This window comes from Oryctolagus cuniculus, chromosome 10, assembly GCF_051225735.1.
Source record: "Oryctolagus cuniculus isolate XC-2025 breed Fujian yellow rabbit chromosome 10, ASM5122573v1, whole genome shotgun sequence".
In the NCBI taxonomy this organism is placed as follows: Eukaryota; Metazoa; Chordata; class Mammalia; order Lagomorpha; family Leporidae; genus Oryctolagus; species Oryctolagus cuniculus.
Genome location: NC_142876.1, coordinates 100739968 through 100755658, shown reverse-complemented (window position 1 = coordinate 100755658; position 15691 = coordinate 100739968). Strand labels below are relative to the sequence as shown.

Sequence of the window (15691 nt, the reverse complement as noted above, 5' to 3'; positions counted from 1 at the left end):
GCAGCCGGAGGCTTTGCAGGGTGACGTTTATTTGCCAGGTTCAGCAGGCACACAGCCCACCAACCTTCACATACCAGAGCAGACCCACGGGCATGCAGGGAGAAGGGCAGGACCACCACAAGTGCCAAGCAAGGGCAAGGACCAGTATGGCTGCCTGTCCAGGCTGTGGTGGGGTCTGACAAAGGGCACCTGTCGGGAACCTCCCTCAGGGAACTGGGGAGTCTTATTCTACTTCCTCATCCCAGCAAAAGCAACTCAACATGGCTCAGAGGCACCTGGGCCTCTGATAGAAGCCATAGAAATAGAGAAGGTTCCTCTCCATTTTGTTGAACTGAAAACAAAACAAAACAAAATAATCTGCCTCTGTGAATAGCAACCCCCCAAGGTACTGCCATGCAGTAGGCCCCCTGGGACAGAGGGGACTTGTCGGCTGAGCCCGTGGGGGCTGGCATCTAGGACGAGCAAGGGTATAACAGCTCTCCTTGTGTGGCCCAGGGTAAGGACCCAGCTAGGCTGGGACACTGAGGGCTGGGCCTATACTCTCTCTCCCAGGTCTCGTTGCCACACCCTCATTGCTCCTCCTTTCTCTTAGAGGCTCAGGAAGTTCAGGGTCCAGGGCAACCCACTTTAGGGCTCAGAAGGGCAAATAACGCAAGGGTCTTAGGAGGGACTTCCCACGGGCAAAGATGGAAACTTCTACCCTCCTACTGTTTTCTTCCAACTCTTAGGAACCCCGTAGCTAATGAGCAGTGCCCCCAGCCATGTGACCGGTCTTGACTTAAAGCATGCTGCCCTAGGTTTCTGCACCCTCTCTGCCAGCCTGTGTCCACTCCTAGAGCAGCCCACACACTAAGGCGCACATCCTCATGCGCAGGAGCCTGAGGCCACTGACAGGGCCTCGCTGGAGGACCAGCTCTCAGGGCAAGGCCACCAAGTTTAGGGCCTGGGAGAGTATGGGACCTGCAGGGCCTGCCTGGGGGAATGGTGAGGCCAGAAAGAAAGGGGAAGGAGAGCGGGGACCCCCCTGAGTATCCCTAGAACAGTGTCCCACAAGGAACAGAAACTGGTAAAGCTAGCAAAAGACAGAAAAAGCCACGAGAAATCCATGCAAGGGCTGGGGCTGGCCCTGCCTCTGGCCTGCCCACCACTCACATACACACGTATACACAGGAGACGAGACTACTCTCCCGTGACCCCCAGGTACGCCCCACTGGGATGCAGGGGGCGTGGGGAAGTGAGGGCTTCATGCCAGTGACTCTATGTACATGAGAATCCCCTCATCTCTTGCCCACCCTCTTGCCCGTCCCCTGACCCCCCCACCAGGCTGCCCACTCAGCTGGTCTCCCTCCGAGACTCCTGGACAGAGCCAGCAGCCTCTTCCCCTTTACTAGAGGGTGGAGCCTGGCCTGTGGCGCCCTCTAGGGCTGTGCTGTCCGGCTGGGCCATAGCCGGCTCAGGGGTGGCAGCTGCCTTGGTAGCTGGCGTGGCACTGCTTTGGGTGGCGGGCACAGTGCCCTCTTCTGTGGCTGGCGTGGCTCTCCCATCAGTGGCTGGAGTAGCGCTCCTGTCAGTGGCTGGGGTGACACTGCCATCGGTGGCCGGGGTGATGCTCCCATCGGTGGCTGGAGTGACACTGCCGTCAGTGGCTGGGGTGACACTGCCGTCTGTAGCCGGGGTGGCACTACGGTCTGCGGAGGCCACATTATCACTCTTTGCGGCACATGCAGCATCACCCTCCGTGGCTGGGGTGGCACTGCTCCCAGGGGCTGGGGCAGCTCCACTCGCAGCTGCGGCCCCACCTGTAGCCCCAGGGGTAGCCGTGTCTGTGGCTGAGGCAGACTGTGCTGCAGCTGCACCGGACTGCTCTGGCGCCCGGAGCCGTTTCATGAGGGTGGTCACTCGGACAGCTTTCTAAAAGGAAGACAGCAGAGAGAGGCTCAGGGTGACGACCGCAGATCCATTCCTTGGCCAGGCCAAAGCCAGCCTCTTCCATGGTGCTCCCAGCTGCCTCTGACCACCCCAGGGCCAAGGACCCAGCTGCCCAGTGCTCCTAAGGTAGATAATGACAATGGCTACAGCTAGACCTGAAGGCCCGAGCGAAGCTTATTTATGGCTGCAGGACTGTGCAGCAGGCAAGAAACCGTGAGTGCCAGAAGCAGCACTTGGGATCAGTCCAAGAGAGGGAGCTACCCAAGTCTTACCTTCCACTTGGCCCTGGCAAAGTTCTTTTCAATCTGGGCACAGACACCATCCTTGATGTTCTTGTCAGAGGCAGCATTGCCAGAAATCCTGGAAAGCGTGGAAATGCATCCGGATCTGAGGGGTGTAGGCCTCTGGGGAGACCTGCCCAGCCCTTCCCCCGGGATCCCGGGAGAGCCATTCAGAACCTTTGGGCTAGCTGAGCTCTGGTTGCCGTCACCACTCAGGGCCTCAAGGATGGGGCTACTAGGTGTGGGTAGGGGTGGGGTGGGGGGCTGGAATCAAGAGAGCCCTGGCCTCTCCATTCCCCTGGGCCCTGCTCACCACTCATGGGAGATGGCCTCTTCCGCAGTGATCCGCTGGTCTTGCTCTACCTCCATCAGCCTTGTGACAAGGTCTTTGGCTGCGGACAAAGCCAGGGAGGGGGAAGGCATGGGTGCCCCAATGTCACTGTCTACAGGTGGTGAACGGGCAGCGAGGCAGGAGCAGAATCCAGCTGAAGAAGCTGGGAGCAGAGGCCCCCTCCCCACCGCTCTGCACTCACGTGCTTGGGCACCTCCTCACCTGCCTGCGAAATATCATCCCAGTACGGAGAGTCAAACTCATAGTCACCAGCCAGGATCTTGCGGAAGAGATTCTTATCATGATTCTCGTAGTCGTCTTCCTCTACCTCCTCATAGAAGGGCGGGTTGCCTGAAAGCCTGCGTGGGGCAGGGTCACCCAGGACAGCACAGACACAGGCCCCACTCCACTTGGCCGCAAGGCTGCTTTGCTAGTCTACTCACAGGATGTACATGATGACTCCAATGGCCCAGCAGTCCACAGGGCGTCCATACCGCTGCCGACCTACCACCTCCGGGGCTACAAACAATGCTACTGTTTAGTATCAGGTCTGACTAGGCCCAGTGCCATCCACACCCACTTCCTCGAATGGGGACTCCCTTTCCCCCACCCAGAAAGGCTGCCCCCATCCCGCCCCTGCCCCACCATGTGCTTGCCCAGATACTCGGGGGTCCCACAAGGCTCCTTGATGAGGCCATTCTCTAGCTTAGCCAGGTGGAAGTCGCTGATGACAATCTTGGAGTTCTTCAGCCGGTTGTAGTAAACCAGGTTCTCCAGCTGCCCCGGCCAGGAATGGCATGTGGGTGGCCAGAAGCAGACACGAGTAGACGTAAGGGGCTGGACCAAGACCCCGAAGTGCTACCCAGCCCAGCCCAACCCAGCCCAGCTCCCTTTGACTCTGGCCCTGGCCTCACCTTGAGGTTCCTGTGCACAATCTTGAGTGAGTGCAAGTAGGCCACAGCCTCCAGGACCTGCCGCACCACGTTGCTCGTGTCTCGTTCCGAGTAGTAGCCCTGGTCCAGGATCCAGTCAAACACCTCCCTCCCCGTGGCCCTGAGGGACACCAGTCCCTGAGCCCGGCGTGGGCAGGACCGGGGGTGGGGCAGGAGCACTTGGGTGGGCTGCATTTGGGTCCCCAAGGGTTCAGAAAAGGGGGCTTTCCTTAGCTGCAGAAGGCAGGACGAGGGAAGACCCCGGGGACTGGGGAATCCTCTCTGACCCCAGGCCCGCACTCACAGCTCCAGGAAGATGAAGTATTCCTTGCGGGTCACAAACACATCCACCAGCTGCAAGATGTTGGGATGCTTCACCCTGGCAGCAGGAAAAGGAGCCAGCAGTCAGGGCTGGGTAAGCCCCTGGTCACTGCAGCAGCTCCAGCAGACTAACCGGCCAGAGGCGGGCCAATCCCGAGGCCAGCTGCCTGCTCCCTGCCAGCCCACCCTTTCCCCAGGCCTTACACTCACATCTTCAGGATGCCTATCTCGTTCTTGGCTGCCTTCCGCACCTTGCGGCCATCCCGCTTCTGGAACTTCTTGCATGTGTGCAGCTTGCCCGTCGTCTTGTCCTTGGCCCGGAAGATCTCACAGAATTCCTCACTGCAGCCAACAGGCGATCCCCTCAGCCCTGGCTGAGCACGGGCTGCACCCCAGTCCCCCTTCCTCAGTCCTTGCCCGCCCACCCAGCCTTGCCCAACAGGCCTGAAGCACTCACGTCTTGATGACTTGTCCCAAGTCATATCTGTCGGTTACCTCCGATGGCTGGTTATAGTTCTTCTTGTCACCCAGAGTCACACACCCAAACGGCATTGCCAGGCAATAAGCTGTGGGCAGGAGGGGTCCGGTTCAGCTGTGCCACTCCCACTTCCTCCCACCACATGGTGGCTGCTTTGAGAGATCCCAACCTGGCTCAGGCCACACAGGGGCAGATCAGCACGAGGAGCGGCTCGAGAGCAGGCAGACTCAGTTCCTACCTCTGCTTTTTGGGTCATAAATCCAGACACCCAGTTTGACTTCCTGAACTACAATAGCCCCCATTTATGAAAAATGTGTTAAACTGTCGTATTAGGGGATAGTTTTGCCATTATTGACACTCAAAAGACTCCAAGACTTTCTCTAAATTTTAGCTGCTTCACAGATGAAGAGGGCTATAATGGCCAACCCACCAGATACTCACTTCTGAAGGTCTGGAGATCCCAAGCATTGGTGAAGATGTGGAGAGCATGAGCCCTGCTGGGAGAGGACCAGTCTCCCCATCGGGAAGCAGTGTGGTAAAACCACAGATGTCAAACACACCCCAGGACCCAGCCTTCACCCCCCTTCACAGATGCGCCACAGACAGGCAGACATGTGTGCACCAGGACACTCGTACAAGATGGCTCATAGTGGCTACATTCATAACTGCCAAATCGGACAGAGGTCAAATACAGGGGATTTTCAAACAGGTAATGGAAAATGTATATTATGAAAAACTAGGAACAGATTTGAAAAGCTTTGTACCAAAAAAAAGTTTATCATTTAATTGCACTTTCCATGATCTTTAGAAAGTATGCTTGGCCGGCGCTGTGGCTTACTAGGCTAATCCTCCACCTTGCAGCGCCGGCACACCGGGTTCTAGTCCTGGTCGGGGCACCAGATTCTGTCCCGGTTGCCCCTCTTCCAGGCCAGCTCTCTGCTGTGGCCTGGGAGTGCAGTGGAGGATGGCCCAAGTACTTTGGCCCTGCACCCCATGGGAGACCAGGAGAAGCACCTGGCTCCTGCCTTCGGATCAGCGCGGTGCACCGGCCGCAGTGCGCTGGCCGCGGCGGCCATTGGAGGGTGAACCAACGGCAAAGGAAGACCTTTCTCTCTGTCTCTCTCTCTCACTGTCCACTCTGCCTGTCAAAAAAAAAAAAAAAAAAAAAAGTATGCTTGTATCTACTAGCAGGGTGTATTGTGGCATACTCACATAATGGCATAGCAATGGAAATGGAAATGAAAGAGCTACTGCTAGACCCAATGGCGTATCAAGTCTTTTTTAAATAAATACTTACTTTCTTATTTATTTATTTGAAAGGCAGAGTTACAGATAGAGAGAGAGATCTTCCATCTACTGGTTCACTCCCCAAATCGCTATAACAGTTAGGGCTGGGCCAGGTGAAACTCCATCTGGGTCTTCCACATAGGTAGCAGGGGCCCAAGCACTTGGACCACCTTCTGCTGCTTCCCTATGTGTATTAGCAGAGAGCTGGATAGAAAGTGGAGCAGCTAGGACTTGAACCAGCGCCTATACAGGATGCTGGCATTACAGGCAGTGGCTTAACTTGATGTACCACAATGTCAGCCCCAGCATGTTGAATCTTACATGGTGTTTAGTGGAAACACACAACACACACACACACACACACACACAAGAATACATATAATAGGATCCTATTAAAACAGAGTTCAAAAACAGGGAGAACTCATCTATGTTGTCTACAAATGCAAACCTAGTAGCAGAACTATAAAGAAAAGCTAGGAAATAATCACCAAGAGTCAGATAATAGTTCCTTCTAGGAGAAAGGGAAGTGCAGCCCTGGAAGGTCTATTTGTTTTTTTGTTTTGTTTTGTTTTTTAGGATTTTTTTTTTTTTTGACAGGCAGAGTGGACAGTGAGAGAGAAAGACTGAGAGAAAGGTCTTCCTTTGCCGTTGGTTCACCCTCCAATGGCCGCTGCGGCCGGCGTGCTGCGGCCGGTGCACCGCGCTGATCCGAAGGCAGGAGCCAGGTGCTTCTCCTGGTCTCCCATGGGGTGCAGGGCCCAAGACTTGGGCCATCCTCCACTGCACTCCCGGGCCACAGCAGAGAGCTGGACTGGAAGAGGAACAACCGGGACAGAATCCGGCGCCCCGACCAGGACTAGAACCCGGTGTGCCGGCGCTGCAAGGTGGAGGATTAGCCTAGTGAGCTGCGGCGCCAGCCGGAAGGTCTATTTGTGACCCTGAACAGGTGTTTGCTCCATAATAATTAATAAACATACATACAGATGTGGTCAACACCATATAATTGGGTTATATTTCACAATAAAAAATGTTGGGGCTGGCACTGTGGTGCAGCAGGTTAACACCCTGGCTTGAAGCACCGGCATCCCACATGGGCGCCTGTTCAAGACCGGCTGCTCCACTTCCAATCTAGCTCTCTGCTACGGCCTGGGAAAGCAGTGGAAGATGGCCCAGGTCCTTGGGCCCCTGCACCCATGTGGGAGACCTGGAAGAAGCTCCTGGCTTTGGACCGGCGCAACTCCAGCCATTGCAGCCAATTGGGGAGTGAAACATCATTTGGAAGACCTCTCTCTCTCTCTCTCTCTGCTTCTCCTCTCTCTGTGTAACTCTGACTTTCAAATAAATAAATCTTAAAAAAAAAAAAACAGTAAAAAATGTTGATAAAAACAAGGGCCATCCATACTACAGAATACTTTGTAAGCATTAAAATGTATAGTGTGTTGGGGTTGGCACTGTGGCACAGTAGGCTAAGCCTCAGCCTGCAGTGCTGGCATCCCATATGGGTGCTGATTAGTGTTCCCGCTGCTCCTCTTCCTTTCCAGCTTTCTGCTTATGGCCTGGGAAAGCAGTGAAAGATAACCCACATGCTTGGGCCCCTGCACTCACGTGGGGGAACCAGTAGAAGCTCCTGGCTCCTGGCTTCAGATTGGCTCAGCTCCAGCCATTGCAGCCATTTGGGGAGCGAACCAATGGATGCAAGACATTCTCTCTCCATCTCTACCTCTCTCTGTAACTCTGCCTTTCAGATAAATAAATCTTTTTATTTTATTTATTTGAAAGAGTTACAGATAAAGGTAGAGCCAGAGACAGAGAGAGGTCTTCCACTCTTCCAGTTCACTCCCCAAATGATCACAACAGCCAGAGCTGCACTGATCTGAAGCCAGGAGCCAGGAGCTTCTCCTGGTCTCCCACATGGGTGCAGGGGCCCAAGAACTTGGGCCATCTGCTGCTATTTTCCCAGGCCATACCAGAGAGCTAGATTGGAAGAGGGGCAGCTGGGACTCAAACTGGTACCCAAATGGGATGCTGGCACTGCAGGCTAGGGCTTTAACCCACTGCCCCATAGTGCTGGCCCCAATAAAATAAATCTTAAAAAAGAAAAAAGCATAGTATGAGCATTGTGGTGCAATGGGCTAAGCTCTTGCCTGCAATGTAGGCATCTCATATAGGAGTGCCAGTTAAGTCCCAGCTACTCTGCTTCCAATGCAGCCCCCTGCTAATGTGCCTGGGAAGGCAGTGGAGGATGGCCCCAAGTGCTTGGCCTTTCTCATCCATGTGGGAGATTCTGATGAAGCTCTAGGCTCCTACCTTCTGCCTGGCTCAGCTCCAGCTATTGCAGCCATTTGGTGAGTGAACCAGTGAATGGAAGAGTCTCTCTCTCCTCCCTCACCTCATTCTGCTTTTCACACAAAATTAAAAAAAATAATAATTTTTTAAAGCATAATGTACTGCGTTGGGAGAGTTAGGTGAAAAAGCAAGGGACAGAGGCTGGCACTGTGGCATAGCAGGTAAAGCCACCTCCTGCAGTGCCAGCATCTCATATGGGCACTGGTTTGAGTCCCAGCTGCTCTGCTTCCAATCCAGCTCTCTGCTGTAGCCTGGGAAGGCAGTAGAAGATGGCCCAAGTGCTTGTGCCCTTGCACCTACATGGGAGACCCAGAAGAAGCTCCTGGCTCTTAGCTTTGGATTGGCTCAGTTCTGGCCATTGCATCCATTTAGGGTGTGAAGTCGTGGATGGAAGACTCTCTCTCTGTCCCTCTCTCTCTCCCTCTCTCTGCCTCTGCTTCTCTGTAACTTTGCCTTTCAAATAAATAAATTAGGAAAAAAAAAAAAAAAAAGCAAGGGACAGAATGATGGGTAGAGGGTGCTGATATTTGGGAAAGCTTTTTATAGCTCATACTCTGGTATATACGCACAAACTCTTTTCTAGAAAGACACCAAAGGAAATAAGAGTTCTCATTAGGGCAAAGAATTGGATGGTGAAGGGACAGAGTATTCCTTTTATTGATCACTTTCCTATTAGAATTTTTGCTATGTTTACTTCAATTGATTTAGTAAATGTTGCATCCAGGTGCAGTGCTTGGGGGATTCCTCAAAGAGAGAATGCCCATCTGTGGGGGGGGGCGAGGAAGAGCTTGGAGGAAGACGTAGCATGAGGGCTGGGCTAGGAGGGGCGGGTTTGCCAGGAAGCAGGCAGGGGTGAAGGTCAGGAGGAGCAAGGCAAGCCTGTCAAGTGCTGGAGCCTGCTGGGGGCTGGGACAGCTGGCTCCGTGGGCTCCACACACCCTGCGCACCTGGGGCATGGAACCCCGTATCTGCAGCCCTGCCAGTTACGGCCTGCCCCTCATCGTGCTGCTGGCGGGTTGGCTCCAGAACCCAAAGGAGAAGGCACCGGCACACTTGCTCAGAGACAGGGGAGTTGGTGACTCTACAGGTGCGATTCCGAGGACGCCTGGTCACAGTGCAGGAAGCTCTGTGCTGAGGAGCCACGACACCGCTCTGCCCCTGCTGGCCTGTGTCATGCTCTCCTTCGGTGTCAGCACCTGCTGGGCAGAGGCCTTGGGCACCTAGATGTTCCCCTCCCTGAATGCACTCACAGCCTCAGTGGAGTAGAAAACAGAAGAAGGGGGCAGCTTAACACCAGGGACTCTGCCAGCCAGGGTCAAAGACCAGCACCCAGACAAGCCCCACCGCAAGCCCTGGCTGCTACTCTCTTCCTCCCAGGCATCTCCAGGTCAGACACCCAAATTTGCCATCAGCCTTAGGAAACAAATTCCATCATTCCCTCATCTGGGTCGCTGGGGCTCCCGGAATACAAACACAAAAGTGTTATTCAAACCAGAGCTTAAGCCATCTTGTGAGGCGCTGCAGAGGCAAACGAGAGGCTTTGAAGATTGTCGCCGACTGCGTGTCTTTGCCGCCATGGCCACATCCCTGCTCCTGTGAGCGCTGGGGAAGAGCCTGAGGCTGGAATCCCATTCTCGCCGCTGAGCAGGGGCACAGCCACCCACCACTGCTGGTCACCCAGCTCCACACATAACATCTTGGGGGGAAGGGGCCCACTGCAGCCCTTCACTGGCACAAAAGGGCAGCCATTCCCTTTCGAGGCTGGAATCCGAGGGCCGTGCACGAGGCAGGAGGGTGGCACCTGAGCCTGCAGGTCTCCCGGGAGGGCTAGGAAACTCCTGTGCGCCAGCTCTGTCGCTTTGCTTATGCCATTTCCCCTAGCAGGAACGCCCTTCCCCCAAAGCCTCCTATCAGAATCCTATTTGTCACGGCAGAGTTATTTATAACATTAACAAAAAATCGGCAACTACCTCAGCATCCAACAGGTGACTCGCTAGCTCAACTGCATTTCTTCAATGGCAGGAAGTGTGGGCCCTGGCCAGGGTGCTGCCCACCTTGGCTTCCCTGTGCAGCAGCCTCCGCAGGAGCAAGGTGCTAAGACCTAGGCTGAATCTCTCCTCTCATTGCGATTTGTGGCATTAGGAGGTTGGTTGTACAACAAATTGTCTCATACAATTCTGATGCTCCAAGGCCAGACTCAAAATGGCCCTTCTCTGTGATACTTCCAAACCTCCACTTCTCACCCCACTCCAACAGCTCCTGGCTCTGCCAGCGTGGTGTGGGTGGCAGGTTTCACATATGCTTGTCCCTGAACCTGGCCCCAGCTTTTGATTATGCATAAGCACTCATGGCCACAGGCACCCGGGGCGGGGTGGGGTCTCTCTCTACCACAGAAAGCTGAGCTTCTGTTCACAGTAACATCAACCTGGATCCAACAGGTCCTGCAGGCCTCAAGGCTGGGACAAGCACAGATCTGCCCCCACCCCCACCCCCATCATGGTTGTACTGATCTCAGCCAGTTACTACTCCTTCTCACCATTCACTGGCCCTAGGGTGAGAAGAGGAGAAAGAGGGGCCATGCTTGCAATTAGCACCTCGGTCCCACCCCCACCCACTCTACCATCTGCTACCCACTCACGCTAGCTGGGAAGCTGTGGGTATGTGCACCAAGAACATCAAGGGGGACCTTGGCCCTGAAGCTGGAGGAGCAGCCGAAGGACAGTTCTAAGAGCAGTGGGAGGCCAAGCAGAAAGAGGTTTGCATTTCTCAAACTCGCCCCCGTGGCCCAGACCCAACACCCAACAGGAGACAGGTCTCCTCCCAGCAACACAGGACCTGGGCCCCACCTCAGGCAGGTCTGCACAGGGCCATGGAAGTACACAGGAGTCCCGTCACAGCAGCTCTTTCCCAGGTCACAGCTCCCCCCACTCACTGCAGAAGAAATAAACAGCACGCATCGGGGCTGCCAAAGGGAGGCTGGGTGGGGGCAGTACAGAACCCGGCACTGCCACTGCCCTCCAGCTGGTTCTCAGGGAGCTGGAGAGCCAAGTGCTCCCTGGTCTCTGCCTGCTCCTGGGGACTGACCACTGGGCTCAGGGAATCCAGCCTCAGGCTATCCCGAGGGAGCCTCTGTGGGCGGTGCTGCAGTTACAAAGGTTTCCTAGGGGCTCCAGTGCATCTTCAGGAAGTCTGGACAGGAAAAGCCCACGTGGGACAGACGCCAAGAGGCCCCTCATCAGGGTCTTATAGTCTCCCGCACTGGGTCATAGCCATACACAGGAGCTTCCCGCTGCCCTGGTCTCCTGCTATGTGGGGCTGCAGAGCTTGCAGTGGATCTAGGAAGGCCAGGAGGGGCCCAGGAGGCCTCTGACCGCCTCCCAATGACTGTAGGCAACACCTCCCGATTTAGTGGCAGCTGTGAACTCCAGCCTGCAGGCATCCCTCCCCTCCCCTGCTGTCTTCTCTCAGGGACTGGGGCTGAGTTTCCTGCTCCCGTGGACATGCCCAGGCCCAAGCCTTGCCTTGCTCACAGTCGAGCCCTCACCCAGAGGACCAGGGGACTTGGGGACCTCACTCACAAAGTCCGGTGTCAGGAGGCAGGGCCAAGATTATAGCCCACTTTCCAACAGCTTCAGGAGATTGGGTAGGGGATCCCCTGGCTGGGCCTCAAGCTCCACGAAAAACAGTCAACAACCCCAGGGACTGACTGTCCCCCAACCTAATGAGGGAATATGGAGGGAGGGATCCCTCCCAGCCTTAGAGAGTCTGGTGCTACCTCCAAAAAGTTCAACCCTCAACAAGCAGGTGAGTCTACAGCTCCTCGGCCCCTCCCAGGCACCTGGGATCCCAATCTTTGAGCCCCAGAATCTACTGGAGCAGAGTCTCCACTGTGGTTGGAGGAGGGGAAATGCAGAGGAAGGCACTGGAGTAAAGGGTTGCTATGGTGACGGAAGTTTTAAAACAGGGAAGGGGGAGGGGAGAGGTGTTGGCCAGGTCCCTTCTTCAAGATTTCCTAGGCTGGCGCCACGGCTCAGTAGGCTAATCCTCTACCTTGCGGCACCGGCACACTGGGTTCTAGTCCCGGTCAGGGCGCCGGATTCTGTCCCGGTCGCCCCTCTTCCAGGCCAGCTCTCTGCTGTGGCAGGGAGTGCAGTGGAGGATGGCCCAAGTGCTTGAGCCCTGCACCCCATGGGGTGACCAGGATAAGCACCTGGCTCCTGCCTTTGGATAGGCATGGTGCGCCGGCTGTGGCAGCCATTGGAGGGTGAACCAACGGCAAAGGAAGACCTTTCTCTCTGTCTCTCTTTCTCTCACTGTCCACTCTGCCTGTCAAAAAAAAAAAAAATTTCCTGAGACTTTGGTCTGGCTGCTGCTCCCATGGGTTCTTGTAACCCTGGTCCCCATCAAAGAAGGGGAGGTGGAGAGACAGAGACATTAGAAAAGAGAGAGAGAGGGCAGAGACACAGACAAAAGCAGAAGCTGTGCTGGAAGGGTAAAAGGGATACAGACACAAGAGAGAGGAAGGAGGGAGGTGGAGGGGATAGGGGGTTCTGAACGGGCCCATGGGTGCCTGTCAAAGCCCAAAGGCCTGATGGCTATGTGTTTTTGAACCCCTGGGCCAGGAGCTTCAAGTCTGAATCCTCCTATTTCCCCCAGACAGACACTGAACTTGGTGTGGGAGGCACAGCCAAAAAGCAGCCAGTTTCTTGGGCTCTCCTGGTGGGGAAGAAGCCAACTGTTGCAGCCCCCCGGTCAGGACGGTTCCCCAACCCCTCTCCCTGCCACTGCGGCAGCTTAGGGTACATCCAACGTGTTGAAGGCACAAGCATGGAGGATGGAGATGAAGACTCCTTCAGGATCCATCGCTCCTCTCAGCTGGCCCAGTCAAGACCCACCATCTGCCATCCTCTCAGGCCCGAGGTCCCCAGAGCCTCTCTTACAGCTCAGCTTAATCCTGTCACATCCACCCTACCAGGAGGGCCAGAAGCAGCTCCCTAAGCAACCCAGAAACAGCAGAACAACCACATCACCCCTCCCGTCCCCATGCCTCAGTTTCCCCGAACAGAAATCAGGGACCCTGCGGCCTCCCAGGGTGGAAGCCTGCCTGCCTGCCTGCCGGGGAGTGTGGGCAGGCATGGAGTGGAGAGGAAGGGAGGCTGCAGATCCCTGAGGGGCCAGCCCAGGCGCCTGTGCTCAGAGGGAATGGAAGGGACCCTAGCCCCACCCTGGGGAGAGCAGCCGGACTCTGAGGGAAGGGGACACACAAACCTCCCAGTGGGGTAAACTGAGTCTCAGATGCTGGAGCTGGCAGGGGTGGAGGGCGCCAGGTCTCTGATGGTGGGCCTGGGGGACTCAACACCTGCATCTGGGAGGGGCAGCCCAGGGGATGGATGAATGCAGGCTCAGGTTTTGGTGAGGGACAGCGGGCCCTACTCCTAGGAAGGAACCTGGCAGAGCAGACTCTGCCTGGGGGGTGCAGACAAAAGCAATTTGTCAGAGCTACTTGGGGGTGGGGAGTGGGACTCAAGAGCCCAGGGTCTCTACCAGGCAGTACAGCCTGGGGACGGCAGAAGTTCAGGGCTTTATCTGTCCCCTCCCTACACACCACCACCAGCCTAGGGCCCTGCTCTTCCCCGTGGCGCCACCCTGACCCCCTTCCTCAGTGCTGCTGGCTCGCCCCCGCTGGCACAGCAACACACATGCGGGAGGCACACGTGTGAGCACCAAGCCCGCAGCTCCCAGCAGGAACATGTGCGCCCCTCCCCCCGAAACCGCGCACGTGCGTCGGTGCGCTGGACCCCCAGGCTGGCCCTCACGTGAAGGCTGGAAAACCGGATCGTGGCTAGGGGACTGCTAGTCCCCAGGGTCTTGGGGCCTCCTCCCCCACCCCGCAGCAGCCCCGCCCAGCCCCCTCCGGGTTGTCGCCCAGAAAGAACTCTCCGTTGTCATGGAAATTAGTGACTGCTAAGCGGGAGGGAGGGGACCCGGGGGCAGTTGGGAGGGGCCGGAGCGGCTCAGGGAGCGGGGAGGGACGGCTCGGCTCATGGCCCCTACCCTCACGGGGCACCACGAATCTTCGAGGGTTAAATGTTATTACAATCGGAGCCGCAGAGGCTTCCCCTGGGGCCCTGGAGCCGTCCGAGGCAATGAGGAACTTTAGCCCGACCCCGCACGCCGCCCCCGGGATCTGCAGAGCCCGCGCGTTCTGCCCCCGCGGGGACTTCGAACCCTCGCAGCTCCCCCGCGCACTCTGCGCCCAGAACCTGGAGCCGGGGGAACAATTCCCCAAAATCCCACAGCATGCATCCAGGAGGCACCCCCCCACCCCACCCCAGCCCGGCCGGGCCCGCCTCGCACCTGCAGCGCCGGTTGGTCACAGGGAGGAAAGGATCGCGGGCTCAGCAGGGCGCCGAGGGGTCCGTGGGCGGCGGGCAGAATCCGCTCCGGGCACGCGGGGCAGACGCGGCGCCAGCTGCAGCCGCTTTGGCTCACGAACCTCCAGCATCGCCAGTCGCTCGCCCGCACCGGATTCGCACCCTGGGCCGGGGGCGGGCTGGGGGCGGGGCCTCTCAGCCGGCCCCGCCCCGACCCTGGAGGAGCCGGAGGCTGGAGTCCCACTCGAGGGCAGGCGCCCACTGGCTAGCCTCAGAGCTGGTGAACGTTGGCCTGCCCAGCCCCAGCCAGGCTCTCAACAGCTCCCTTAGCCCCTTGGACTCCTGGCGCCCAGGGCCGGGGTCGGGGGTGGTGGGAATGGGGAGAAAGCCTTAGTCTTGGAGCTGCACTTAAATCTTGGCAGGCAGTAATCTGGGGGAGTGGGGGTTTCGGAGGGTTCCTGACTCAAAGGGCAGGTCGCATGTAGAGGGACTGCATGGACAGTCACTGGGCAGTACACAGGGGCCTCCCCTGACGAGTGGTAAACACACGTGGTATATGCAAGTGGGCAGCATGTAACCCTGTATGGTAGCACAGCCTTCTATCTTCCTTACCCCCAACTCTTGCAAGCCAAAGTCTCCCAATCATAAGTCACAGGCAGGGGCAGGCGTTTGGCTCAGCACCTAAGTCACCCTTAAGATGCCAGCCTCTCATGTCCATCGCCTGGTTCAAGTCTCAGCTCTGCTTCAGGCCCAGCTTCCTGCTAGTGGACACCCTGGGAGACGGCAGATGGTGGCTCAAGTACTTTCCACACACGTGGGAGACCTGGACGGAGTTCCTGGCTCCTGGCTTCAGCCTGGCCCAGCCCTGGCTGTCGTGAGCATTTGGGGAGTGAACCAGCAGGTGGAAGGTCTCTCTCGCTCTCTCTGCCTTTCAAATGAACAAATTAAAAAAAGGTGCCTTGTCTGCCCTCTCTTTTGTGACACTGAATTTCCCAAACTATGAAAGTCACATATGATGTGACACAGACTGCTTTCCTCCCCATCTAATCACCCTCTAACACTTTAAGAACAGCAGCTTCCTAAGTGGCCTGGGCTACGGTACGGGAACACAGGAGAACTGTGGCACCACCATGCCTCACCAAGCCTGTCTCCTACCTGGAGGCTCAGATCTGCTGGGAGGAAAGTTTGAAGGATATCCTTGGCCATTGATCTGTCTTCTGCCAGGCAGGCGCTGGGTCCACTTGGGCCCAGTGCCTGCCCCAGTCTTCTCAAGCCTTGAGGACCATCCTTTGGTCAGAGTCCAAAGGCCGGACTTGGCTCTTTCGATGTCTGGAGCTGGGCTCGTCCTTTCCTGTCGCTCCCCCTCTTCGTGGAGGAGCAACACAGGACCCTGCGCTGTTCTTTCGTCTGCT

The 15691-nt window shown here is 56.7% G+C and overlaps 1 protein-coding gene across 2 annotated transcripts; it reads right to left on the bottom strand.

Annotated features, from left to right (window-relative positions):
* Positions 1-9: 9 nt before the first annotated feature.
* CAMKV (CaM kinase like vesicle associated) lies at positions 10-14415 on the bottom strand. Of its 2 annotated transcripts, XM_070050801.2 has the most exons (12): positions 14263-14415; positions 4252-4360; positions 4005-4136; positions 3778-3852; positions 3456-3594; positions 3198-3318; positions 2985-3060; positions 2764-2900; positions 2524-2602; positions 2202-2289; positions 1800-1911; positions 10-1688 (listed from the first exon to the last, which is right to left on the bottom strand). In XM_070050801.2, exons 2-12 carry the CDS (start codon positions 4344-4346, stop codon positions 1333-1335), a joined length of 1410 nt encoding a protein of 469 aa, XP_069906902.1. In that variant the 5' UTR covers positions 4347-4360; positions 14263-14415; the 3' UTR covers positions 10-1332. The 2 variants fall into 2 exon arrangements, with proteins under 2 accessions (XP_069906902.1, XP_051708383.1); XM_051852423.3 differs by having other exon boundaries at positions 1198-1911.
* Between the last annotated feature and the right edge of the window lie 1276 nt (positions 14416-15691).